The following is a 26,938-nucleotide window of genomic DNA, read 5'->3' on the forward strand; positions in this document are numbered from 1 at the left end:
ATCTGGAAAAGGGACAAAGGGACTGACGGAGGCCAAGGAGGCGCCCGCAGACCCATCTCAGCTTGTTATGTCCCACGTTCTTGGAGCCGTGAATCCAGCAAAAGTCGGGGTGGGGGAAGATATTTTAATCAGAATCACCATCAGGTTAAAAACAATGTTCAGAAAGTATGGCCACAGTGTGCTTGAAGTCGGTGGCTGGTAGCAACTTGTGAGAAAAAGAAACTGATTCCTGTTTTCTTTTTCTTATAACTCAGCAGTGAGGACCATGTAGGCTGCCGGCGATCAGAAATAAATGTCTAACTTGGATTTTGCACAGTTGGGCCCTGCTCCACAGCACACTGCCTGCCCACTGGCTAGCCCGAGTCCTGCAAGCACAGCAGAGGGGTGCCGACCGGAGATGGCTATGGGGTCCCTCCAGGGCTGTCCTGGGAACCTGTTGGTTTGCAGGACCCCTGGTTAGCCAGCAGCCTCTCTTGCTGCCTGTTCACTGTATTCCAGAACAAAAGCGCATCTAGTTTCTTTTTTTTTTCCTGGGGCATTTTATTCTTTTATTCCTTCTGCTTCCCCTCTTTCTTTCTCTTGTTTTTACAATCTCCTTGTAATGACTAATTGGCAGTGTTTCCCGGCTTTTTTTATGTTTCTCTTGCTCTGGTTACAAGTCGTACTAACCCAGCAGTATCCACAGGGACCAATAGACAGCCAACATTCCCAGTGATATACTGCGCTCCCTGTTCTTTAAAGTGTAGCACATTTACAGGGAAATGCACACGGCGCGGGGGCCCACTCCCAGGGTCGCTGGCGTTGCGCTCGAGGTCCCTGCTCTACGCCCTGTGGGTGCGCCCCCTCCCCTCACAGCCCCTCCCTTCGCCTCCCCCAGCTCCCCCTTTCCGCTCACCCCCTCTCCGGAGACCTCTCCCCACATGGCCCCTCCCCGCGCGCACTCCTTCCCCATGCAACCACCTCCTAGCGCCCCCTCCCTGCGACCCCTCCCCGCGCGCCCCCTCCCCGTGCGCCCCCGCGGTCCCTCCTCCGCGCGCCGCGGTCCCTCCTCCTCTCGCCGCCTCTGTGCGCCCGCGGGGCCGCCTCGGTGCCCGTTTACTGCGCGCGGCAGCCACTCTGGAGCCGGCGCACATCTGGATGGAGTCAGGCCCAGCGCCCGGGCCGGCGCCCAGCCAGTCCCCACCCGCTGGATTTCCTGATGTAAACAGAGCAAGAACACAGCAACTCTGCTGAATGTGTCACGCGGCGCTCTTTATCTGCTTGGGGTCAAGACGGCGACTTAGAAAAACAGAAGCGTTGCTTTGAATTTAAACAGCTAAGAGCCAGAGCCGAGACTGGTCTGCAGGGGGGAGGGCGAAGGCCTCCAGACCCACCTCCCGCTTTTGTGCCTACTTGTTCCACTTGATGGTAATTTGGGGGCTAATTTCATTATCTACAGCCGAATTGGAAACAAGATGCTGTTTCTGCTAATGGTGCTGAAGGCCTGTATGACTTTCTGTGCAGTGGGTAGAACCTTCCACCCCGCCGCCCCCAGCCGCCCCCGCCGCTCTCAAAGCGCGTTGTGACGCTGATTCTCGCAGCCGGAAGCCTCCTGCCCTGTTTCTGAGAGGGCCGCATCGCTCTCTGTCACGGAGCGCCGGCCAGGAGCGCCTTTCCTTCCTGGGTTCCCAGAAGGGCCCAGGCCAGGGCTGGGGGGTAGACTTCCGACCCCGCTCGGCGGGTGGACGTGCTTCCTTGGCCGGTTCTGGCCCCGTGGTCTGCGCCCGGGTGCCTGGCTGTCCCTCGTCTTTGCCTGGAGCTGGTGGTTCCTTCTCTCCTCTGGCAGGGAATAAGGGCTTAAGGATTTGGGGTTCTGAATATTCATTAGCTAGAAACCAGCCAGCTATAAACCATGACAAAGTCATTTTGAAAAGATGGTAAAGAAGGAAAATAGAAAATGATGGCGGAGCTTGTGTTGTCTTCACCAACAAGTAACACGAAGTGTAGGCGGTTTCCACCTCAGTCCCAAACTGTTTCACCGCCGGGTCTGGAGATCTGGCCGGGGGCGTTGTCCTGGCCAGGGTTCCCTGGCCCCGAAGCCGGGACTTTTTTTTTTTTTTAAGTCCTTAAGTGGAACTGAGAAGGAGCTGCGCTTGTCTCAGGGCAGGCTTGGCGGTGGGGATGGGGCAGGCTGACTAGGGCCGGTAGCGTTTCCGCGGAGCAGCTTCCGGGGGAATTTTGTCTAAACGTTTGAGGTCAATGGGCCCAGGCGGTGGCTGGACGTCAGGGCGCTGGAATGTTGAGGAGCCTCGGATGCATCACAGTGCTTTGAATAGGCTACCAGGGCACTGTTTCCTCCCACAGACTGTATCTTGATGAATTTGCCAGAAATTGGGCCAAGACTCACAGAGAAGACCGAGGTCCAATTTGGCGAGTTGGCTGTTAGTGGCTCTGCTTGGTGGTTTGGTTAAGAAGATGGAGCCAAAACCCAGAGTGAGAATGAGGTTCCTTTAGAGCCGCCAAAGGCAGACGTAAGGTTCAAGGTTCGTCTGATTCGCCCCACCCTGTGCTCTCTTTACCTGTTGAAACGTTGATGGCAGGATTCTGCAGTGGCTTCCTGTGATGGAGGGGTCCGGCCTTTCAGAGGTCTGGCTGCGAGTGCGGGACTTCTCAGTTTATTCATAAAACAGTTGCTTGTCCCTTTTCACACATTAGATTTTTACCGAAGTTTCAGGGGACAGGCAGGAGGTTCCAGAGAGAAGAGACCAGCGTGGCCCCTCTCTTGCTTACTTATTCCAGCCTCAGTTTGCTCATCTCTAACGGATAAGGAAATCTCCTTCTCCAGGTTAGCGGGTGTTATGGTAGGTGATGCGTGTGAGGTCACTGCCTGTTAACCAGGGTTACTACACAGGGGTTTGTAAGAAAGGCTTTTATGTTGCAGTTGGGTTTAGTGGTTCTGAATTTTTGTTAGTTCCTATCTATTATAGACACGAAGACTTGGGAAGACTTTCTGACCTTACGTCCTCCATTCCACACACTCACCTTGTGTTTTCCAGGAGCTCCTTGATTTAATGATGGAACAAAGCATTTGAAATCAGGAGCACACCACATTTTCCTGTTGTGCTCAGGGACCAGCAGGAACCTGTGTGTGTGTGTGTGTGCACGTGTGTGTGCTCAACACTGGTCCTATCACAGCTGTTTTACTTTAATTGAAACTTTTATTAAGGAGGCTGCAGATTCACATGTGGTTGAGAGGGCTGTGTACTCTTTACCAGATTCCCCCAATGGTAACAGTTTGCAAAGCCACAGAAGGATGCTCAGCCAGGACATTGATATTGACACAGCTCACTCACCTCAATCTGGTGACTTGCACTCAGTGTGTGCCTATTTGTTCCACACATAGCTGTATCCATGTGTGGGTCGTGTGGACACCACCGCAGTCCAGACACTAAAACAGTTCCACCAACACAGGGTCCCTCTGTGGCCTTTTGTGGCCACATGCCCCCCTCCTCCCGTCCCAGTTCTTGGCAACCACCAATCTGTCCTCTGTTTCTAAAATTCTACCCTCTGCATGGTCCTTTGGGGACTGTTTTTCTTGCTTAGCATAATTCTTTGGAGATTCATCCAAATTGTTACACGTATTAGTAGTTTGTTCCTTTTTATTGCTGAAAAGTATTCTGTGGTATGACTTTTCTGCAGTTTTTATCCATTCACCTGCTGAATGACATCTGGGCTGATTCTAGTTTTAGGCTATTACAAGTAAACCTGACATATTATTTGTGTACAGGTTTCTGTGTGAATGTTAGTTTTCATTTCTCTGCTATAAATGTTCAAAAGGACCACTGATGATTTGTATGGTAGTTTAATGCTTAGTTTCAAAGAAACTGCCGAATTGTCCTCAAGACTGTGCCATTTTACCTTCCAGCCAGCGATGTATGAATGACCCAGTTTCTCCACATCCTGGCCAACCGTTGAGTGTTCTCGTAAGTGTATAGTGGCCTCGTTGAGGCTTAAATGTTCATTTCCTTAATGCTCAATGATGTTGACTATTTTTCCCTCATGCTTGTTTGCCGTGTATGTATGTTCTTCAGTGAAATATCACTATGCTTCATGCTCATTTTCCGATCGCATTGTTATTTTTTTTACTGTTAAGTTTTGAAAGTTCTTTCCATATTCTAGATACTGGTCCTTTGTCACATGCTGGATTTGCCAACACCTCTTCTCCATCTGTAGCTCATCTTTTCATTCTCTTCACGTAGACTTTCACAGAGCAAAAGGTTTTAATTTTGATGGGGTCCAATGTATCGGATTTTCCTTGTATGGGAGTGCTTTTGGTGTCAAGTCTAAGAACTCGTTGTTTAACCTTAGAGACTGAGGATTTCTTCTGCGTCCTTTTTATGAAAGGTTTGTAGTTGTACATTTTACACTCAAGTCTATGACCTAGTTTGAATTAACTTATATATAAGACGTGTGGGGTGAGTTCCCTCCCCTCCTGTCCAGTTTCATCAGAACCACTTCTGGAGAAGGCTTGCTTTCCTTCTCTGAGTCACTTCTGCACCTTTGTCAAACCTCAGCTGAGAATATTTATCTGGCTGTGTTTCTGGGCTCTTCTGTTCCTTAGATCCATGTATCTGTCTCACTGTCTCCCAATAGGACTCTTTGTGATTACTGTAGCTGTGTTATATGACTTGACGTCAGATTAACTGTTTCCTCCCACCTTACTCTTCTTTTTCAAGTGATTTTACGTTTGTGCCTTTCCATAACAAGTTTAGAATTAACTTGTCTATCTACAAAAAGTGTTGCTAAATTTGGATAGGAATTGAGTTAAACCTATAGATTCCTTTGGGACTTGACATTTTTATGATGTTGAATTTTCCAGTCCATGAATGTGGTATGCCTCAATGTTTGTTTGTCTTCTTTCATTAGCACTTTGTTTCATTAGCATACACGTTGTAATTTTTAGTGTACACTTTCTGTACATGTTTTGTTTCATGTATATAAAAGTATTATGTTTTCTTTGTAGTTATTACAAATGGTTATTTGTTTTGAATTTAGTAATTTAATGTTCATTGTTAGTATGTAGAAATGTTACTGATTTTTGTGAGCTGATCTTGTATCTTGTGACCTTGCTATACTTACTTTTTGCTTCTAGGATCTTTTTTTGTAGATTCTTTTGGACTTTTACAACAGACAATCATGTCATCTACAAATATAGTTTAACTTCTTCCTAATATCTTTTATTTTTCTTGCCACTGCAGTGGCAGAACTTCCAGTGCCATATTGAATGACAGAGGTAGAGCCTTGCCTTGTTCTTGATTTTAGTGGGAAAGCACACATCCTTTCACCATGAAGAATGATCGTAGCTGTAGATGCTAGATGCTCTTTGTCAAGTTGAGATCATTTCCCTCTCTTGCTGATTTCCCTTTATTATTATTATTTTTTTTATCATAAATGAGTGTAGCGTGTTAGTTGCTCTGTTGTGTCTAGCTCTTTGTGATGCCACAGACTGTAGCGTACCAAACTCCTCTGTCCATGGGATTCTCCAGGCAAAGATACTGGACTGGGTTGCCATTCCCTTCTCCAGGGGATCTTCCTGAGCCAGGGATCAAAAGTGGGTCTCCTGCATTGCAGGCAGATTTTTTACCATCTGAGCCACCAGGGAAGCCCTAAATGAGTGTAATGTTTTATCAAATGCTTTCTCTGCATCAAATAATAGGATTGTTTTCTTTTGCTTTTTGATATAGAGGAACTAAAAAGCCTCTTCATGAAAGTGAAAGAGGAGAGTGAAAAAGTTGGCTTAAAGCTCAACATTCAGAAAACTAAGATCATGGCATCTGGTCCCATCACTTCATGAGAAATAGATGGGGAAACAGTGTCAGACTTTATTTTTTTGGGCTCCAAAATCACTGCAGATGGTGATTTCAGCCATGAAAGTAAAAGACGCTTACTCCTTGGAAGGAAAGTTATGACCAACCTAGACAGCATGTTCAAAAGCAGAGACATTGCTTTGCCAACAAAGGTCCATCTAGTCAAGGCTATGGTTTTTCCAGTGGTCATGTATGGATGTGAGAGTTGGACTGTGAAGAAAGCTGAGTGCCGAAGAATTGATGCTTTTTAACTGTGGTGTTGGAGACACCTCTTTTGAGTCCCTTGGACTGCAAGGAGATCCAACCAGTCCATTCTGAAGGAGATCAGCCCTGGGATTTCTTTGGAAGGAATGATGCTAAAGCTGAAACTCCAGTCCTTTGGCCACCTGATGCGAAGAGTTGACTCATTGGAAAAGAGTCTGATGCTGGGAGGGATTGGGGGTGGTAGGAGAAGGGGACGACAGAGGATGAGATGGCTGGATGGCATCACCGACTCGATGGACATGAGTCTGGGTGAACTCCGGGAGTTGGTGATGGACAGGGAGGCCTGGCGTGCTGCAATTCATGGGGTTGCAAAGAGTCGGACATGACTGAGTGACTGAACTGAACTGAACTGATGGTAGAATATATTGATTGATTTTCAAATACTGACTAGCCTTGCATATTTGGAATAATCCCAGTTGGTCACTTTGTATTGTTCTTTCTATACACTATTGGATTTAATTTGCTGATATTTTCTGAGGATTTTGTGTCTAGGTTCATTAGTTATATTGATTGATAGACTTGTATCACTGTCTTTGTCTAGTTTTGGTTTCAAGATAGTACTGACATCAGAAAATGAGTTGGAAGTGTTTCTTCCTTTTTCATTATCTGGAAGAGATTATATAAGATTAGTTTTAAACTTTTCTCTTGTAATTTTCTTTGATCTGAAGTCTACATTATTAGCTATTAATAGAGTTATTACTCCTTATTTTTTAAAAAAATAATGTTTATATATTTATTTCCGTATTTTTTGCTTTCAACATGCCTGTGTCATTACATAAGAAGAGAGATTGTTTTGGTAAAAGCAATGTACATTTGGAGCATGTTTATTTTTCCAGTCTGTTAATCTGTATCTTTTGATTAGTGTATTTGGACAATTTGCATTTAAGGTGGTTTCCAGGTATATTAGTGCTTAAAAGGACTGTTTTATTATTTGTTTTCTCCAGCTCTTGATCCTGTATTTCTTTGCATTTTTCCTGGTACATTAGCACTATTTTAGGATTCCCAAAGTGATTTATCATTATTTTAGCGTGTGTCTAAAGGTTTTGTAGTGGCTGCTCTGGGTACCCAGATATACATATGTGACTTGTAACACTTAACTGGTATCAATATTTTACTATTTTCAGGAGTGAAAACTTCACATTCATTTAGTTGCTTTTTCCTTCCTTGCTTTTAAATAATTTGCTCTTATGAATTAGAACGTGTTATGATTTCTGGTTTATCATTGAATGTAACTGATAAAACTTGAGAGCAGGATAGTCTGTTGTGTGTGCGCATTTCTAATCTTTCTGTTGCTCCTTCTTCCTTCCCAGTTCTTCCTTCTATCATTCCCTGTCTGCTTGAAGGAGCTTGTTTAGTAGATCTGTAAGGGTAGGCCTGTTGTTCAGTTGCTAAGTCAGGTCTGACTGTTTTCGACCCCCTGGACTACTATTAACTGATTCATGAATGTTTCCCTTTCTGCGAAGTTTGTTTGAACTTGGTACCGTGCTTGCCTGTTTAGCATCCAGGCTTTTTTCATAGAGGCAAAAACATGCTTCTGGGCGGGTGCCTTCACTTTCATATTATAGCTCTGTTTTAATTTAATGGCCTGACACCCCGGGGCTATGATGGTTGTGTTACCTGCACTTCCCAACAATGTCGATGTTCAGAGAAGATTAACTGGAAATTTGCTGTGAGTTTCAATCTGTTGTTTCAAAAGGCATTCATGTTTACAGCAAATTGCTTTTAAAAAGTCACTGATGAAACTCCTCTTTGCCATTCAGGGAAAGACCTGAAGAAAAATTAGTGCATTGTGTTAAGAATTACCCGTTGCGGTGTCTACTGAACAGCTGTTAGGATAGAATTCATTTTGCCTCCCCAGTTTTTACTTTAGTATTAATTTTCAGTTATACAAGAGTCTTGAAGCAGATGATGCTTTTGGTTAAGCAATTCATGGGTCAGTGACCTGTTAAGTAATTTGTCTCTGAATCTTCAGTTACTTCAGTAACATTTCTGCCTATTCTGAGAAGGCTATTTAAACCAGTTAGTTTTTCTCTGAACTATCAGACTTAAAATTGCTGTAAATGAATGTTGCTTTTTACTCATATGAATGGAACCTGCCTTAAAACCCTCAACTGGTATCCACCATGTGATGTCCTGCTCGCGTGCACAAGACTCCAGACAGTGTCTCTATAAATGTGTTTTATTTTAAAAAAGCTGGAGACTTTTTCACTTATGGAGTTGTTTCCATGTTGTTACTGAAAGAAAATTCAGAGTAAGGCATTTCTTGGAAAACTAATGCTGGAACTGTATTAGTGATCTAGATAACTTCCCAAATAACTCAAAATATTTTACAATATTTCTTTACCTGCCTTTTTTTCCTACTAGAAAAATCAAGGCCATTGATCCTACAGAGAGACACCTCAGAGATCTCATGGGTTTGGTTCTAGGCATCCCAATGAAGCAAATACCACGATGCAATGAGACACTCACGTGTTTTGGTTTCCCAGTGAACATAAAAGTTGTTTATTCTATATTGTAGTCTATTAAGTGTGCAACACTAGTACATCTGAAAGAACAATGTGTGTAGCTTAATTTAAACATAGCTTCTTGGTAAAAAATGCTCACCATGAGCTGACAGTACAGAGTGGCTGTAAATCTTCAATTTGGAAAAAACATAGCATCTCCTTCGAGGCACAAAAAAAGTGCACTCGTGGTTCTTTCGTCCAGGTGGGACACGCCCATAACCTGGACATTCCATCCCGGTGGTGCCGACGCACCGCCGTGAATTTCAGAGGGACGCAGGAGAACCAAGAGAAGTGATTTAGAGCTGGCTGTCTAGTGATACTGGACGGCGGCTGTTGTGAGAGGCTTAGCCGGCCAGACAAGAGGCCCGAGGTCAGATTAGAGACAGAAGATGCGTATTAACTTGGCCTTGAGGCCCCAGACAATGAGGAAGCGGTCCCATGGGTCAATTTCTGGGTGTATCTCTGTCAAAAGATATTTTTCATGAAAAGGTGAAAGCGAGATTCTCGTAGTGGTGTAAACATCAACCCGTGTTGAAGATTTTGTCTTAACTCTTTGACCACTGAGGAAACCAGGCAGGCGTTAAAAATGGTCCAAAGGAAAGGTGAAAAGCCCAAGTTTATTTGGAGTAAGTTTGTGTAGGCAAAACTGATTTTTTCTGCAGGAACAGTGAACTCTACTGAAATTCCACAGGACAGCTGCAGTTTGCATACCCATCCTTCTCCGCAGTTTTTGAAGAGATGTAAAATAGCTGGCTGACAGCAAGCCAGGTGAAAAGTCAGGCTGTTTGGAGGAGTGTGCTGTGGACTTGCAGCGTTGTCATCAAAGAACATTTTTTCCTCTCGTGTCTGGGTTTATTCTGCTGCTCTACACTCATCACCACCGCCCCCCCCCCCCCCAAAAAAAAAAAGTGAATTGAACCAGAGAAGGGAGCACAAGACAATCCTTCTGCTCCCTGGGAACAAACCAAACAAGTGAATATACATATTACTTTGGAATGTGAGTTACAGTGGAGTGGGCATTCCGTTCTCAGTTATGCCATTTTATTGCTTTGCCAGCGAGACTCTTTCAAGCCCAGTGAGTTACTGAATGAATCCTGCCTGGTGCAGGAAGATAGAATCCACCAATCAGAAAGTAACAAAGAAGTAGATAAAAGAAAGTGAGGGACTGAACTGAAAATACAGTAACAGAAATAGATAAGAGTCACAACGTCACATCCTGCAGAAGAAGAGTATGGACTGCAGCATCTTTTCACTCGCCTTCTGATTGCAGAGTCTTCCTATCTCGTCTCAGAACCGCGTCCCGCTGGCCCCTGTGGACGGTGGGGGAGGTAGACGCCCGCAGTGGAGGAAGGGACTTCACACCCTGGCTTTGCTGCCAACAAGCCACAAGTCTGGGCAACTGGCGGCTTGCTAAAGGCAGGTCAGACAGGTCATGTCTGAAAGGGGGCGTGTTCTGGCCCTCTGGTGAGGATTCAGAATGTCTTTCCTAAGCACCAGTGAAAACTGAACAAGGCCACAGATGTAAAGCTTGGACATGAGATGCCCGGTAGATGATGTCAGGGCCTCCTGGTTACTGTTGTTACTGGTGACTCAGCAGCTTCCCACAGGGCCTGCGGCCGGGAGGAGAGAGGATGCTCATCCCACCCCTCCCGTGGGTGCCCCGCTGCACCTGAGTAGGGGACGGGGAAGGGCCCTTGGGGGTCTGTTCGGGACCATTTACTGGAGGAAGATGTGGCCCGCCTGTTGATGACCGAAGCCTTGTAAACACTCCTGCAGCCCGAGAGATGGGGGAACGTGTGACTCCTGGAGCCTCCCTGTTGTCACGATGAGATGACATGTCGGTTTCATTTCAGACTCTTCTGAAGGAGACTGAGCCAAACATTCAGGGCCTGCAGGCTGGTGGAAAGGTGACTGGGGCAACCCTGGCTTCCCCGCATCCATAGGACTCAGGGTAGAGTCTCGTGGCCAAGCACGGAGAAGCCCCGGGTGGCCGAGAACAAGCCTCCTGCTCATCCAGGCCTGGCTCGGCGAGCTCGGGGGGAGGCAGAAGGGCAGCTGGTCCTTGGTGTGTCCCTGGGGAGCTGGCAACACCCCTCTTTCCATGTGTACCCCCAAGGCTTGGGGCCAAACCTGAGGAGGAAGTGCTTCTCCCCTTTGGGCTGCAGCCCAGCCTGTGGTCAGAGATGCTGCTCCTGGTGTGAAGGACACACAGCCGTGGTTTCTGGACCTGGTGGCCTTGGGCTGAGGGCTGATGGGAGAGTAGGGGTGCCTGGGCTGGCGGGGCAGGCAGAGCCCCGTGTCTATCCGGAAGGAGGGCTGTCCCAGCGAGGCAACCCTGGATTTAAACTCAGGGACCAAGGTCCAGCTGTGGCCACCTGCTTGAGTGTCCTTTCTAGTGAACCCTGCCCTGCATGCTTGGCCATTCTCTCTGTGGTTTCCTTGTGTGTGGAGGGGATTGACATTGGGAAAGATTGAAGGCAAAAGGAGAAGCGGGTGGCAGAGCATGAGATGTTTAGATAGCATCACTAATTCAATGAACATGAATTTGAACAAACTCTAAGAGACAGTGGAGGAGAGAGGAGCCTAGCATGCTGCAGTCCATGGGGTTGCAAAGGGTTGGACATGACTTTGTGACTGAGCAACAACAACAACAGCTGAGACAGTGAACCGAGCCCGGTGAGCACGCGAGTCCTGGGTGTGGACCGAGCCCCTCACTGCCTGACCCCACCGAGACAAGGAATTAGGGGGGAAATTTGTGAAATTATCTGGCACTGAGCAAGTGCCCAATGGAAGTGAATTAATTTTTTTGACTTTGCCAATGCCCAGTGTTGATGTGAGTTCTTCTAGAAATTCAGTTCTGAATTCCTAATAAATAGGACGTTTATCATCTTTATCTGTTGTATTGTCCAGTTGCCCAGTTGTGTCCAACTCTGCAATCCCGTGGACTGCAGCATGCCAGACTTCCCTGTCCCCTACTCTCTCCTGGAGTTTGCTCAAGTTCATGTCCATTGCATCAGTGATGCCATCCAGCCATCTCACCTATCATATTATTTGTAAATTACTAACAACCAGTTCTTCCTTGAGAACCCCTGCCTGCGCTCTGCCGAGACACAGAGCTGGAACTGGCACGACTTTGTGCTCCTCCTGATTGCAGAGCATGGTTTTATTTTTCCAGGAATGTCTTGCTCAAGCAAATGGCCTGACTGTTCTTCCCAGGTACTTCTGTGGACGCATCCACACTCACACCGAGAGTCAAGCATTGCTCACTGAAAATTCTGGTTCTCTGGGCTGTGCAGTCAGGGTCCTCACCGGCCCTGCTCCCCCAACCTCAGCTCTGGCCTGTCAGCTGGTTGAGTCTGTGGCATTTGGAGCAGGTTTGATGTCCTCTCCACATGCTGGATGGTTCAGAGAAGTTGCAAGATCTAGAATTTGAAAAACGTCTGGATTTTGCATTTTACATCTTAAACTATTGTTGCAGTTCTGGATTAAGATTTATATATTTGAAAATATTTCAGCTTCTTGAGCTCCTTCTAAAGTAAGTGCGGCATTTTTTTCAAAGTTCAACATACACCTATTCTGTTTTTTAAGAAGTAGCCTCTAGCCGTTGACTGGCCACTGATGGATGAATCCCTCATGGTCTGTAGTCCTCACAGCCCCTGACGGGGTGTTGTCTTCAGTCGCACCTGGAGCCCTGCCCTCTGGACAAAGGCCTCCCTGGACAGGACGGGCCAGCCCTCCCGTCTCCTTTGCCTCCTCCACAGACACGTCCTGGGCCCGGGTCTCCAGGGGCCGTGGGCTGCCAGCCCTGGGCAGTCAGAAGCTCTATGGGCCGGTCGGGGTCTCCTCTCCTGGCCTCCAACGGCCCCCTTGCTGGCACCCCATCTTCCTGGTGGCGGTGAGAGGCTGTGAGCCTCAGCCCCCGAAGGGAGGGAGGGCACCGTCTCCTCTTTGCCAGTGTTCTCAGGCTTCGCGAGGCTTTCTCAGGAAGCTCCGTGGCTGCGGCCCCTTCTCGGGCCAGTGGCCTCGGGCAGGGTGTGCAGGTGTCCCGTGTCCCCTGCCTGGAGTCAGGAAGTTTCCCTCAGGAGGTCCTCAGCGAGGTCGTCCAGTCCTTCTCCTTGTGGCTTCTCTCAGAGAAACGCTGCATTTTGGTGCCAGAGAACCTCTGCTGGTTCCTCTGGGTGCCCCGGGGAGGGGGGACTGGGATCCTGGGTGTCCGCCTGAGGTGACCTGGTTTTGGGAAACGCATTCAGCTCCCGCTCAAGTGGCCTTTCTTACAACCATGAAGGCATCCACGTGCGCTTCCTGCCTCTCTGTCTCTCTGACTGTCTTTCTCTGCTTTGTCTCTGGCTGCCTCTCTCTGTCTTGCTGTTCTCTCTCTGTCTCTGTCTCCCCGTTCATCTCTGTCTCCGCACTTCCGGAGCCGTGTGCCCTGGAGGCAGTTATCAGGAGCTCTGCTCAAGGACATCTGAGTCTTAGGAAAGCAGGCCCTTCTCACCCGTCCAGAGCCTCATCTGGGTCACATAACTTTTCGTTGGGCCTTGGCCAGAGATCACTTTTATTGGGAATAAGTTATTACTGCTAAGTACTGCTTTCTTAATCCTTCTGGATATTTAAGAATCTTCATCAGAAGCAAGTGGGCACTGGTAACTTTTGGTCTTTTCTAAATAAAATAACTTTGTCCAGGTGTAGCAAGTATTTATTCCAGTATCAGGACAAGCTTTCATTGTGTTATTTACAATTCACTTATTTGCAGGTGATGGCTGGCAGGGGCGTGTTGCTAAGTCATGTATGGAAAATGTCCCCATGTTTCGGGACAGAGGTGATTCCCACACTCTGGGTGGCAGAGTCAGGAGTTTGGGGATGGGGTGCCCCCAGTGGTCCTCCCTGGGCTCCAGGGGGTGTGATTTGGGGCCATGTGAGTAAACCAGGTGTGACCTTATATCACAGAGGGTGCGTCCACCCAGCGAAAACAAATCTCTGTTTTGGGAACATCCTAAGTTATAGAAACCCCGCGACACTGAAAGAGAATAAAAATTCTTTAAAAATCTTAAATTGAAATATATTTCTTCCAAATAACGTCTTGCGTGATATCATCTAAACATTTTGGTTCAGGTTGTTCTTTGTGATGGAATTAACTTTATATTTTAAAATTAGTGGTTTTCTCTGGATCCCCTTCTTCCAGGTCATGGTATCATCGCTTTGATTTCTGTAGAATTTCAGAATTTCTAAGAATTTTCATTTCAGATCCAGGAGTTCTAGTTTCCTTCTTACAGAACAAAACAGCATTTGATAGACTTTTAAAGAATCTACTACTCATGGGATTCTCCAGGAAAGCATACTGGAATGGGCTGCCATTTCCTACTCCAGGGGAACTTCCCCACCCAGGGATTGAACCCACGCCTCTTGTACCTCCTGCATTGGCAGGTGGGCTCTTTACCACTGAGCCTCCTGGGAAGCCCCTTGTCCTCACAAGCACATTCTTTCTACCTTGAGTTACGTAGCCGGGTTGGAGGATGCAGAACCCCCAGGCCTGCTGTGCCCAGGGGTCACCCCTTTGGGGTGGGGTCAGAGGCCTGTCTGCTTTCCTCCCAGCCCCGGGAGATTAGATTTGGTGTCTGGCCAAATCCTTGGCTAGAAATCTTGAACAACAGGGCCTTTGCACTAACCGCCAAGTGTGTGGTCATCCCAGCAAATTTTAATGGACTTAACATGACTCTCACACCCCAGATGCCCTACTGAGAGGAGAGTCTGGTTCATCAGTGGACACGTTGGATCAGAGGGGCTCTTTCAGCAGCGTTGGTTCATCAGCACACATGTGGGGTCAGACGCAGCGAGACTGAGCAGTCTTGGCAGTGAAAGTGAAAGTCTCTCAGTTGTGTCTGACTCTGCGACCCCATGGACTTTACAGTCCATGGAATTCTCCAGGCCAGAATACTGGAGTGGGTTGCCTTTCTCTTTTCCAGGGGATCTTCCCAACCCAGGGATCGAACCCAGGTCTCCTGTATTACAGGCAGATTCTTAACCAACTGAGCCACAAAAGCGTGAAGTTGGAGGTCTGACAATGCTGGGTGCTGGGATCTGCTGTGATCTCTTCCCTTCGAGAGGCACCCCTGCCCCCCACCCACCCTGGGAACCACAGGCTGAACTTCCTGGGCTGTGCCCTGCACAGGGGAAGAAAGCCCAAGAGAGGCCAACCTGGCTGCCCTAAGCGCTGTCCCCCGTTGGTGGCCAGTGGCTCTCTGGGCGGGGCTGGCACCTGGAAACCGGAGGACGGCCAGGCGGGTGCGGCCGGGACTTCTGTCTGGGAGGACACAGCAACGGGTGTGACTGCACCATTCGGGCTCTGGACAGAGCAGAGAGAGGAGTGCGTGGCCGGCAGGCGCTCAGGACCAAACAGGAAGGAAGGATGTGCTTGTCAGCCCCCCTTGCAGTATGGACTGCATCCGTGCGTCTGAGCTGGGAGCTGACAAACAGCCCATTGTGCCAGGATGGGGTTAAGTCACCCGGGCAGCTGACTCGGCTTCAGCTTGGAAATGGCATTTCTCACCTCCTCCACACTGGTCTTTTCAGTTGCTTGCCAAGTTGAAGGGGGAAAAAAATCCCTTAATTCTGGTTAGAAGTGTTTCAAACGTTACATAAAGAGGCACTTGGCTGGTTAACTGGCTCAGTTCTGCCTGGGTTTCGTCTCAGGAAGCATTTAAGCTCGCTCCCCAGGACTGTACCCCTAGTAAACACCCTGCTTTAAGGGCCCTCCGCACACGTAGGCTCATTGTTCCTCCTGAGAACCACCAGTTTATAAAAATCACAAACACATTGTGTTTGCTGGAATATCCTGGTCTATGTTTGAAAAGGTGTAATACATTCCAGTTTGAAAACTCAAGTTCTCTAAGATGCTTCTTTTCCTGTAGGTTCTGCACTTTGGCCTCAAGAGAGGCTCAGTCATGTGGGCACGTGGAGAGCCAGTTTGCCCACGTGGTGTGGCACTCTGCATCTGATACATTAGGGGTTTTCATTCATCAGTGAAATTAGGAAATGCCGTGACACTTTCTAATGTTCTCACTAGCTCACTTTTTTTTTTTTTGCTGCATATTTATAATCAAGTAGACAGGACAAGTTCCAGTCTCCACTAACCACCTAGAGAGGATGTTGAGATTTTAAGCTGTAGAAGTTGCTCTTGGTTTAGCCAGGTTCTTGCAGTCAGAAGAAGTGCTGTGTGCCCTGTTCTGATGGGCTCAGGGGGTGCCATGGCCATGGGTCTCTGTGCTTGGTGGTGGGAACACAGCTCCACACCTGGTCTCAGAGCACAGGTGAAGACGTTCTCCCCGTCATGGGGGTAATCCCTGGGGACAAGGTGCTGGGGTGAAGCCGGCCGTGTTGGGGGTCCTCTTCAGCCACTGGTGCTTCGAGTTTGGAGTAGAACCTGCTCCCTGGTGGGCAGGTGGTGCCATGCAGGATTGTTGTGACAAATCCAGTTCCTTCTGATATTCCTCTCCCTCCCCTCCCCTCCCTCTTCCCTCTTCTCCCCTCCCCTCCTGCCCCCCCTTTCCTCCCCTCCCCCTCCTCTTCTCCTCACCCTCCCATTCAGGAGTTTATTCTCTCTAACTCATTTTCTTGCTCTTTCATTTCAGGCATGATTTGTTTCCTTAGGAATTCCTTCTATAGTACTTGGAGCTTTGTGGATAAAGCACCAGTCAGAGCCGCCCTGTGGAAATGGAGCAAAGGTAATTAAAGACACACGAGTGTGTGCTCTTTCCTTTGGAGACTGAGTCCTGCAGGCCCTGCTCTAGATCTGTGTGCTCGGCTGTGACGTGGGATGTTAGCGGTGGCGCTGCAGGGCCTTCAGAGTGTTGGGTCTGGGCTGGGCCTGGGTGGGTGGATGGACCCCCGCACCGGTGTCCTGTCAGTTCAGATGAACTACCCAGTCCCAGATCCCGGCTCTTCAAAGCCCAGGGTCAGGTTACGTTTTATAAGAAGAAAGTCAGATTCAAAGACTGGCAGAAGATAACCTAATCTTAACTCAGAGACACTCACAGACGTGCTTTTGATATTTATGTGCTGTATTTTCACAGCACTTTCTATAGGTCGGGACTTAAACCTGGGAGGGTTCCCGCTTGAGCCAGCCTGGATTCCATCCGGTCACAGGCTTAGTCTCTTGGCCTCAGGGTCCGCGGCCCGGACCCTCAGCTTGGAGCCCAGCCCTCATGGGAGCCGCTGCAGGGCCTGTGAGCTAGGCCCTCTGGGTAGAGGCGTCTGACGTGCTGCCTTCACTGAGCCCCTGGCCCAGCCACTTCACCGTGGACAGGACACTGTGCTGTGGTCCCAGGGTCCCCAGGGTGCACCTTGTCCAGTTCGAAGGTCCAGACTGCAGCCTACCCTGTCCCTTTGGATCCCTGAGCATGCAGCGGGCCTGGACCCTGTTGTCTGTCCTCTTCCTGAGAAGCCCAGGCATTTCCCAGAGCACTTGCTGTGAGGAGCTGCCCCACTTGGGCGGCCATGAGCTGGGGACAGAGCTGGGGAGGCCTGGGCGAGAGAGGGGCCAGGCAGCCCGCCGAACCCCTCCTCCTGCAGGCCCAGCCAGGCTCTGATGTCCATGGGGACGCTGCCCCCCTTCCCCAACCCCCGCCCTCATTAGGGAAATGACTGTTTTCCTTGCATTCCAGGCTCTGCCGTTCATGTGAGCCTTTGGGGATCTGTGGGGACAGTGGCAGATGGGGCTGAGGGCGGGGGGAGGAGAGTTGAGGGAGTAAGTAAGTGTCAAGGAATTCATTGTCTGCGCTCCACCTGTTGCTGCTCTGGTCCCAATCAACCTGCTCGCCAGGCTGGAGCCAGCGGACATCTGGAAACACTGCTCTGTTTATAAACTTGGCATGGAGCAGCGCTCGCGGCCTGACCTCCCACACGAATCTGGAAACAATTAGAGAAGATGATAGGCAGGCCCGAGAACGCTCCAGGGAGGAGGAGCCTGCAGGGGAGGGGTGCCCGGGGGAGCCCGCGGGGGGTGCGGGAACCGTCCTCGGGTGTGAGGAGCTGGGGTCTGGGAGGGAGGGGGGTAGGGGAAGGGCACCCGGGGAGCGGGTAGGGAGCCAGGGTGGGTGAGGGGGCCAGAGATCTGGTGGGGGAGTGGGGTATGGGGAGAAACGAGGGTTGGGGAGACCTTGGGAGGCCTGGACTCCAGGGAGGTCTGGATGGGACCCTGGGTAGGGTGTTTGCAGCCCCCAGCGGCACCCCCACCCTGGCCCCCAGCCTGCCCTCACTGTGAGCTCAGGACCAGTCCATCATGGACACAGAGAATCCAGGCCTTTCTGGTCCCTGTAAGAAAAACATCACACAGTCTCAGCTCATTTTTTTTAGTTTCGGAAACACATTCTTGAAAAGCACTTTTTAACCACAGGAAGTTTAAGCAATGTGCCATTTTCCCGCAGAAAAACTAAGAGATACTTGAAGTGCAGGGGGCAGTTCTCTAAACAGGACAACCCTGGCGGCCCGGTGCTGGGCCCTGTGGGGTTGGACCCCGTGGCGCTGGGCCCTGGCAGACAGATGAGTGCCCCGCTCTGAGCTCCGGAGCCAATTTAAGCCAGAGTCTGCAGCCGCAGGAGGTGAATGAGTCTCGTCCTCTTCACTCAAGAAACACTTTTTTCTCTTTCTCCGCAGAGTTGAAATGTGATTCCCAACCTGGAGTGGATGCTCTTTTCACGCTCAGCTGGGTCTCTAACTCCTGAAATATTAATCTGTAAGAGCTGCTGGCAAACCAATCATTGGCACAATTAACAAGCTCCTGGTTGGCCACATAGCCTTGAGGAAGGGAGGTCCCGGGGGTGGGGGTCAGCTGAGCCACTGGGAAGGTGGCCTCCCCCCAGCCTTGGTCCCACTCTGCCTGGTCTCCAGGATCAGCCCGAGTGTGTTTGCTAAGATTTCTGAAAGTTGCTCCAGCCACGATCACACGTCATGTGTCAGCTCACATCCAGGCACTCTCTACTCTCTGAGCACAGAACTTCGAGGCCCAGCCTGGTCCCACCATCCACCCCCTGCGCCTTTCTTCTTTGCATACATGTGTCCTTTATACTCCCTGCTTCTTATGCACTGGTTTCCTTTTAGGACATAGGACAAGTACCATCCAGGGATGTGAAAAATCCAGCCTGAGGCCCCAAACAGAGTGGGGCCTGCTCTCTGGGCAGATCCAGAGCTCCTGAAGATGAAAACCTCGTAAGCCAACTGTGGACTCGGTGCTTTGCTGCAAGAGGATTCATTTGAGCTATAATAAAAAGTAGTGTGTTTATTTAACCCCTGTAAGCTGATCTCCTTGGTCTTCATGAACTGGCTGGGCAGCTAAGGACCCACATTCCTTCCACAGTTAATAAAACTTCATATTTTTCTCTGTATTCATAAATTTAATTGCACTCAGACCCACTTAATCTACATTAGTTTTTGAAACTTTACCTAGATTAAAAAAACACAAGCACTTCTATCCCTCCCCCCGACCCTCCCTGCAACATGCAGCATAATCATCATCTTTAAGTTAGACGATATAAATTGGAAATTTTACTGGTTTTGTCCTTCGGAAATCATCTCCCATCTTTACAATCTTCTGACCTGGGGATTGTAGCGATGTAAAGTGACTTGGTTACAATTCTTCCTAAAATAATACACTTATACTCTAAGTGCTTCTATTTGTTCAACTTGATTAAAACCCCCCAAACAAAAGCAACAATAACAGAGACGTCGGAGGGGGCGTGGCCCGCGCGGAGGCTGGTGGGGGTGAGAGCGCCGCGGGACGTGGGTGACGCGTCTCCTTCCAGCTCAGCGGTGTGTGAGGTGTCGCGGCTCCGCTTAAAAAAAAAAAAAAAAAAAGCAACAATAAAATCCCCACCAAGCCAGATCTAACGGACTTCACCCAGGACCCCTGTAAGTCCTTTGTGACGCCCGCACATGCTGGGGGAGAAACTTCTTCCAGAGACCCGAGGAGGTGGGCTGCCCTCAGCCAACACGGGGCTTCCTTCTGTTCCCTCCACCCCCTCATGGTGGATTTTGAACACCAGTGACATTTCTATAAATCATTTTGCTTTCTCTTGAGAGAAATAAATGTGGCTTCTCAGCCTGAGAGCTGGTCACCCAGCCTGGAAGCCTGGCCAGCGGCCGTCACCCCCTCCACTGCGGCCCCCCTTGTGCAGAATCTTCTCCAAACCCAGCAATTCGAAGGCATCTTAAAACTGCTTGTCAGAGGAACACCAAGCCCCCTCCTCCTCAAGAACCACGGCAAGGGCAGCTGCTTCTGGGCGCCTGCACAGGCGCGGGGTGAGCAGGATGCTGCCTGACCGTGTCCAGTGACTCCGCCGGCGTCTGTCGAGTGGCCGGAGCCCCTCACTTTGCTGCCTGGCCTCCGGTGGCCTTGGGAGGTGCTGACCCTTGCCTGCCTTGTTTCCTGGACCCTGCACGCTGTAGTTCAGCCACATGTCGATGGGATACCATTGCTCTCAAGAAGATAGGGTCCAGAGGCTGTTGTGTGCCTCCTGACTGCCCGCCTCTCCAGCCACCATGGCCCCCGATCACCGTGCATTTCCACTAATGCTCTCCTCACTCTGAGGGTTTACGTTTGCTGCTCCGTCTGCTTGAAATGAGTGGCATTGGTGGTTCAGTGGTAGAAATCTTGCCTCCTACTTGGGAGACCTGGGTTCAATTCCCAGCCAATGCTTTGTGCTCACATTTCTTGGGCCTTCCCAGGTGATGCTAGTGGTAAATTATCCATCTACCAATGCAAGAGATGCAGGGGTCAGGAAGATCTCCTGGAGGAGGCAATCGCAACCCACTCCAGTGTTCTTGCCTGGAAGATCCCATGGACAGAGGAACCTGGTGGGCTACCGTCCATGGGATCACAGAGTTGGACGTGACTGAGCATGCACGTGCACACAGGCATGTATGCATTAATATTTGCCTCTGCCTGAAACACTCTTCCCACCACTTCAGGTCGGGTCCCTCACCCGCTTCAAGAAGCCTGGGTACTGAGGTTGGGTGACCAGCAGCCCATGGGCTCCTGTGTTTGCCCCATCAGGAGACTTCCCGCTGTCACTGCCTCAGGCTTTCACCAGCTGACCCCAAGCTTCAGCTGCATCAGTCTTGTGCTCACCCTGTCCACCTGTACATGTGGGCGCTGGCTCTGCAGTCATGTGAGCCATGCTAGGACTGGGTGCCCAGGGAACAGGAGTGCATGAGGTCCAGGGTCAAACTTGTGTTCAACACCGTAGTTAATGGGAAGGCAACTGGAAAGAGAATCTTACTTGGTCCTCCCTGGAGGTTCTTTGACGGTTCAGTTCAGTTCAATCACTCAGTCATGTTTGACTCTTTGAGACCCCATGGACTGCAGCACACCAGGCTTCCCTGTCCATCACCAACTCCTGCAGCTTGCTCAAACTCAAAGCAATTGAGTTGGTGATGCCATCCAAACATCTCATCCTCTGTTGTCCCCTTCTCCTCCCACCTCCAATCTTTCCCAGCATCAGAGTCAGTTTTTTACATCAGGTGGCCAAAGTATTGGAGCTTCAGCTTCAGTATCAGTCCTTCCAATGAACATTCAGGATTGATCTCCTTTAGGATTGACTGGTTTGATCTCCTTGCAGTCCAAGGGACTCTCAAGAGTTTTCTCCAACACTACAGTTCAAAAGCATCAATTTTCCAGCACTCAGCTTTCTTTATGGTCTAACTCTCACATCCATACATGACTGCTGGAAAAACAATAGCTTTGACTAGATGGACTTTTGTCCACAAAGTAATGTCTCTGCTTTTTAATATGCTGTCTAGGTTGGTCATAGCTTTTCTTCCAAGGAGCACATGTCTTTTAACTTCATGGCTGCAGTCACCATCTGCAGTGATTTTAGAGCCCAAGAAAATAAAGTTTGTCACTGTTTCCATTGTTTCCCCATCTATTTGCCATGATGGGACCAGAGGCCATGATCTTTGTTTTTTGAATGTTGAATTTTAAGCCAGCTCTTTCACTCTCCTCTTTCACTTGCATCAAGAGACTCTGACGGTTACCAGGCTCTTTACAGTTATAGGCACGAAACAGCCTTCTTTCCAATGGTGTTTCCTTCTATTATCATTAGTGATGAAAATTGGATTTATTTCGCATATTACAGTGCAGGATTTGATGTTGTTTTTATGTGAATGTAACTGCTCTGTAAAACCTCAAGCATTTTTCTCTCCGAGAATTGGCAGATGAGAGGTTATATAAACTTGTGGCCAGCGGAGAGGTTCCCAAAACATCTCAGTGGAAGCAGAGGAAACAGAGGGCAGGAATGCCGGTGTCTGGGTCCCTCCTGCAGATGGAGGGGAGTGCTGGCGTCTGCTCTTTATTATGGGGCTGCTCTCCACCGCGGGCTCACTCAGGGGAGTCAGGCATTCTACTGGAGGTCACACAGCCCCTCTGGGGCCCGACTCCGTGTCTGCAAGCAGGAGTGGGTTTCTTTGCCGGGAGGCCCCCATCCCCATCCCTTATGCTCCTGGGCATGGAGATGGACCCCTGCTCTCTCAGCCTGATCAGCCTGGTGGTGACACATGCCCAGAGGGTCACACTCTGTAAGGGACCTGCTCAGGCACCTGCTTTCCTGTTCGAGCCTGTCCTGCGTGGACACTGCTGGACTGATCTCTGATCCTGCAGTGAACGTCCGGGGATTCCCATGTTGGAGGGGGTCATGTCCTCACCGGTGACGATGAGATCAGAGGAGGCTGACCTAGGGCGTCCTGCGTCTCCATCTTATTACCATAGAATCCCCAGGGGAACCATCAGGCATGAGGTGCGGGGGCTCTAGGAACCTCTTGAGTGCCTCTGTCCCCCTGCTGGCTTCCTTCCAGTGCCTGGCCCACATGGGCTGTGACCCCTGAGCCAGCACTGACCCTCAGGAGGGTTCTGTGCATAGAGTCCGGCCTCTATAGCCCCCCAGCCCCTGTGGGTATTTCAGCCTCCTCTGGGGACCACTTCTCACAGTGGGCAGGGGGGCCGGTGGTGGTGGCAGGAAGATGCAGGGTGGGAGGTGGAAGTGACTGCATGCAGAGTAAACACCCCCGTGACTGCAGACATGAATGCTGGTGTCTAGTCATTGGTTTTTACACCTGAATTCCTCTTGTGTGTCTCTGTGTTAACATGACTGTGTGCGTCACAGACAGCAGAGGGCTTGGGAAGCCGAGCATCAGCAGGAAGGGCCACCCCCGAATGACACCCACCTCCCAAGGGAGGGTCGTGACCCTGCTCCATCCTTCCACTCCACTCGGGCGACACCCCCATGCATCCTGTTCAGAGGCAGCTCAGATTCGGCCATTTTCCTCCTGTTTTATATCACAGAGCATGAGGGAAGGCCAGGAGGTGCCTGTCTACCCACGGGATCTGGAGGAGGCCTGACTGCTGTCTGCAGAGAGGGGAGGAAGCGTGGCCAGCCCTCGGGCTGCCCACGGCCCTGTCAGTCAGTGGCCTGGGCCCCACCTCACTGGCCACCCGTCTGCATATATGATCCCAGCGAGAGCACAGGGCAGAGTCACAAGAAGGGAACTTGAGACATGGATGCCCTCTCTGGAGAGCCTGTCCCTTCTACCACCTGGGTCAGTGTGATCACCACGGTGCAAGCCCATCATCACTGCGGCCAGGACCCGAGACAGGCTGAGTCCTGTGCTGGACACAGAGCTGGCCACACGCTTTCACACACACGTGTCGGGCAGGGCCCATGGCCAATCACTGTTCTTCTGTGCTTGAGTCCGGGCTTTAGGTCTGCAGCAGGCTTCTCAGCCTGTCTGGGGCCTTGGTCCTGCAGAGAGGCACGTGGACCCCCCACCCCCAGTGGCTACAGGCGACAGAGACTGGGAAGCACAGCAGGAACGGGGGCTGCAGGGAGGGAGGGAGGAGGACCCGTCTGTTTGCACTGCAGTCACAGAGGTGTCCTCTCAGGCCTGGGAGCCACATCCAGGATGAGTGAGGGCCTGGCCTCAGAGCACTGCCTCAGGGTGACTGGCACCAGGGGAGCAGGGCCAGCCTGGGTCTTTGACCTGCGCTTGGAGGCTCTTTACTGATAAAAGTCAGTAGGCGATTCTCTCCAAAAAGGAGGGGCCAGCCAGCTCTGTAGGAAGCTCTGTGGGAAGCTGTGCACCTGAGTTCTGGGTCACAAATTTTCCCTCAAAGAATATGTTTTGTAAAAAATGTATTGTAGTATAGTTGATTTACAATGATGTAATAGTTTCTGCTGTACAGCAAAAGAATTCAGTTAGACATATATATATATATGTATATATGTCCACTCTTTTTAAGATTCTTTTCCCTCATAGGTCATTATTGAGTGGAATTCCCTGTGCTATACAGTAGGTCCTTGTTAGTTATCTACATACACAGAGTAGTGTGTATATGCCTTTAAACTTCTTATGTGAGATGAAGAATCAGTGCAGTTGTGAGATATGATGCAGAGACACCCATGACCATTCACCCTGTCTCCCTAGGTAACGCCGCATGAGCCTATAGACCAACACCTCCATGTCACAAGCTAAAGCTGAGTTTGTGCAGCTGCAGACTTGCCTATGGTGAGAGTCTGTTTATCTGTTTATTTATCCCCATCACCAGGGTCCCTGTGCTTCCCTCGGGGGTCACCCCCACCCCTACCCCTGATGAGCACGGTCTCTTTTCCGCCTTCGTGTGTTGTCCAGTGTGTGTGGGAGGTGTCCTCACTGAGCGTCATTCCTTGAGGCCTGTCCTCTTTGTCCAGTCTCTGACTCCTTTCCATCTGAGCATCTTCCACAGTCTGGAAGGAACACCTTTCCTGTAACCACTCATGGCTGAAAGACACCTGAGTTGGCCCTTGTTTTTGGCTATTACAAATAATGCTTCCAAAAGCATTCACATTCCTGCTCCATCCTGGTTGGCGGCCGCCGGTCGAAGAATAGCTTATTTCTGATGGCCCTGAGCAGACGCTGTCTTCAGAACACCTTCAGTGTAACAGAATCAAATTATCACCTAAGAAGATCGTTCATATCTTTCCTGTGGCTCAGTATTTTCAAATGTATCACTTTCAAAATTTTAGCTGGTTACTTTGCAAAGATTGGGGATGTAGACTTGGGATTCTGCTGTGCTTGTAATAGAAAGGTAGTATTATTTTATGATTATTTCATAGTCATACCTGAAACAAAGCATCCTTCTCTTTCCTGATGATGTTGTGCAAACAAGATGGTCCTCTTTGCTTCTCAGACCACCAGGTGAGTATTAGCACCATTCTCATTTCACAGGTGAGGTGGAGTCAGCTTCTGAAGGTCTCGGAACTGGCGCAGGTGAAGGTGAGTGGACCCAGGCGGCTTGAGGAAGAGTCCAGAACAGCCTCCCGAGCTGTCGGTCGTCTGAGGGGTCTGTGTGATGCCAGCAGAGACTTGCCTCTTGGATCCGACGGTGGGGTTCTCTGTGTAGATGCTGCCAGGTGGTTTGTGTTTATCCGCTGTTAGCATCAGCCCCGTCCTGATTGAGGACCGGGGTCATCTCTCAGCAGCTGTCCTGAAAGCACAGCCGATTAAATAGATACTGATACACAGAGCTCTTTGTCTGCGGAAAGGATATACAAGTCAAAACACTTTTCCTGCAGCTCTCGGTTGGTCAGCACGGACACATTGTGTTTCAGGACACGGTTCAGGGTTGCTTCCTCTAGCTGCCCACCCCCGTGCTGACCGCACACTTTCCTTCTCACTCACAGGAGGTGCTTCCTGTGCGACCCCCCTCACCCCCACCACGGCCCGCAGCATCTCCGCGGCCACCTGGTTGCCCACCGCGTCCTCCTCTGGTGGGGAGTCTCCACCCCCTGCAGTGACCGCTCTGCTCGGAAATGGTCTCAGCCACAATTCTCTCTTCCCTCTTGCTCTGCTGCAGTGAGAGGAGGCAAGGGGGGTTCTGAAAGCTGGGATGTGGTTTTTGGCTGCCTGACCCATGTGGCCATGGACAGCTACACACCAGTGCTCATGAAGGCCCCTCCTGCCCCCAGGCCTGGAGACATGCTGCCAGGACCCCCCTCTTTTCATCTTGTGGTCGGAGGGGTTTGGGGGCTGCAGAGTACACCCACACAGCCTCTTCATGCCACTCACCCATGTCCTGCCTCCAGCCCTTCACACTGGACATTCAGCCTGGATTTCTGCTCAGGTTGAGGAAATGGTTGGTCAGTGTCTCTAGAAATCAGTCACTTTGCACCCCAAGATGTGGCCTCAGGAGAATAAACATTCTTTATTTCCAAATCGTAAGAGAGTGGGTCCCTCCTGTGTGGAGGAAGGCTTGTGGACTGGGGAATTTAGGACCCTGTCCCGGAGGACAGGTGGCTGCTGACCCCCCAGGCTGCTGTTCACGAGGTTTCTGGGAGGCTCGTTTATCCTGACTGTCCTGGGTGTTGTCAGCACAGGGGCTGGACATGGCTCTAATTTTGAGAACATGAAGAAGGAAGCTCTTGGCCAGATGAGTTTCTCAAACTCCTCTTTCCATGACCGAAAGTAGCTCTGCTTTAACAAGCATTCTTTGCTCGCAGCTCTGCTTCTCATCTGGCCCAGCCTCCTGTGAAGTCATAGCTGTGTGATATGGCAGCCGTTACCAAGATGGAAATGATTAGGACGTCACGGGAGCTGGCACAGGATGGCCCATGTTCCGGACAGGACCAGGATCCAGGGTCCCAGCCACAGCTCTGCCGTCCGCCCAGCCCTGCTTGGTGGCTGGGGAAGGCCGGTCCGCCTTCCCCGGGTCGATCCTCGCGGTCTGCTGGTCGTGGCCTCAGAAGCTTGGATGCCTGCGCCTGGACCAGCTGTTGCCTGTTGTCCCTGGGGATGCTAGGCTCCCCCGGGTAACGGGATGAGGCAAGCCTTTCTGGGACACCTTTCAAGTTGGGAAACTGGAGCACAGGCTCTGAGAGAAGGCAGCTGCAGGAAGTCTGGCAGAGGCACCCGTCCCCTCTGCTGAGAACAGGAATGAGCCTGGCCATGGGCTTGGACAAGCTGGAGGGGGAGGACATCCCGAAGCACTGAGGAGGGTGTTTCTGTATTGAAGAGTAACCTCAGGGCTGGGGGGAGGGGAACGGCTCAGAGGGAGAGGACAGTGGTCACCAGACTTTTCCATAATCAAACTGTTTAGGAGACAGTTTAGCCTGAATCAATCTAAACTTTGGGATAATGCTCTTTAGAAGAAAACAGAAGATGAGGTTTTCACAGTGAGGGAACGAGCAGTGTGAGACTTCGCTGCTCTTGCTGCCCCAACCCAATCCGTCCTCACATAGTTGTCACCATTCTCCTGGGAGACAGAAACCACATCAGTCTCCTCTTCTGGCTCGGGGAGTTCTTGTC

At 50.1% G+C, this 26,938-nt stretch overlaps 1 protein-coding gene across 6 annotated transcripts; it reads left to right on the forward strand.

The window, feature by feature from the left end:
- Positions 1–748: 748 nt before the first annotated feature.
- On the forward strand, positions 749–18,993 carry LOC101905779 (uncharacterized). Of its 6 annotated transcripts, XR_009490469.1 has the most exons (5): positions 1,033–1,407; positions 3,905–3,962; positions 16,243–16,335; positions 18,266–18,344; positions 18,710–18,993. XR_009490469.1 is itself a non-coding variant. In XM_059874418.1 (3 exons), the coding sequence occupies exon 3, from the start codon at positions 12,237–12,239 to the stop codon at positions 13,194–13,196; it is 960 nt and encodes a 319-aa protein (XP_059730401.1). In that variant the 5' UTR covers positions 868–1,407; positions 3,905–3,962; positions 5,724–12,236; the 3' UTR covers positions 13,197–13,664. The 6 variants fall into 6 exon arrangements, 2 of the variants coding, with proteins under 2 accessions (XP_059730401.1, XP_059730402.1); XR_009490470.1 differs by lacking the exons at positions 1,033–1,407; positions 3,905–3,962 and adding an exon at positions 749–834; XR_811112.4 differs by lacking the exon at positions 3,905–3,962 and having other exon boundaries at positions 1,055–1,407.
- The last annotated feature ends 7,945 nt before the right edge of the window (positions 18,994–26,938 follow it).

The sequence above is a fragment of the Bos taurus genome, chromosome 14, assembly GCF_002263795.3.
Source record: "Bos taurus isolate L1 Dominette 01449 registration number 42190680 breed Hereford chromosome 14, ARS-UCD2.0, whole genome shotgun sequence".
In the NCBI taxonomy this organism is placed as follows: Eukaryota; Metazoa; Chordata; class Mammalia; order Artiodactyla; family Bovidae; genus Bos; species Bos taurus.

Excerpts from the sequence above, each read along its gene's own strand:
- LOC101905779 (XM_059874418.1), top strand. The coding sequence starts at position 12,237 with ATGAATCCCTCATGGTCTGTAGTCCTCACAGCCCCTGACGGGGTGTTG.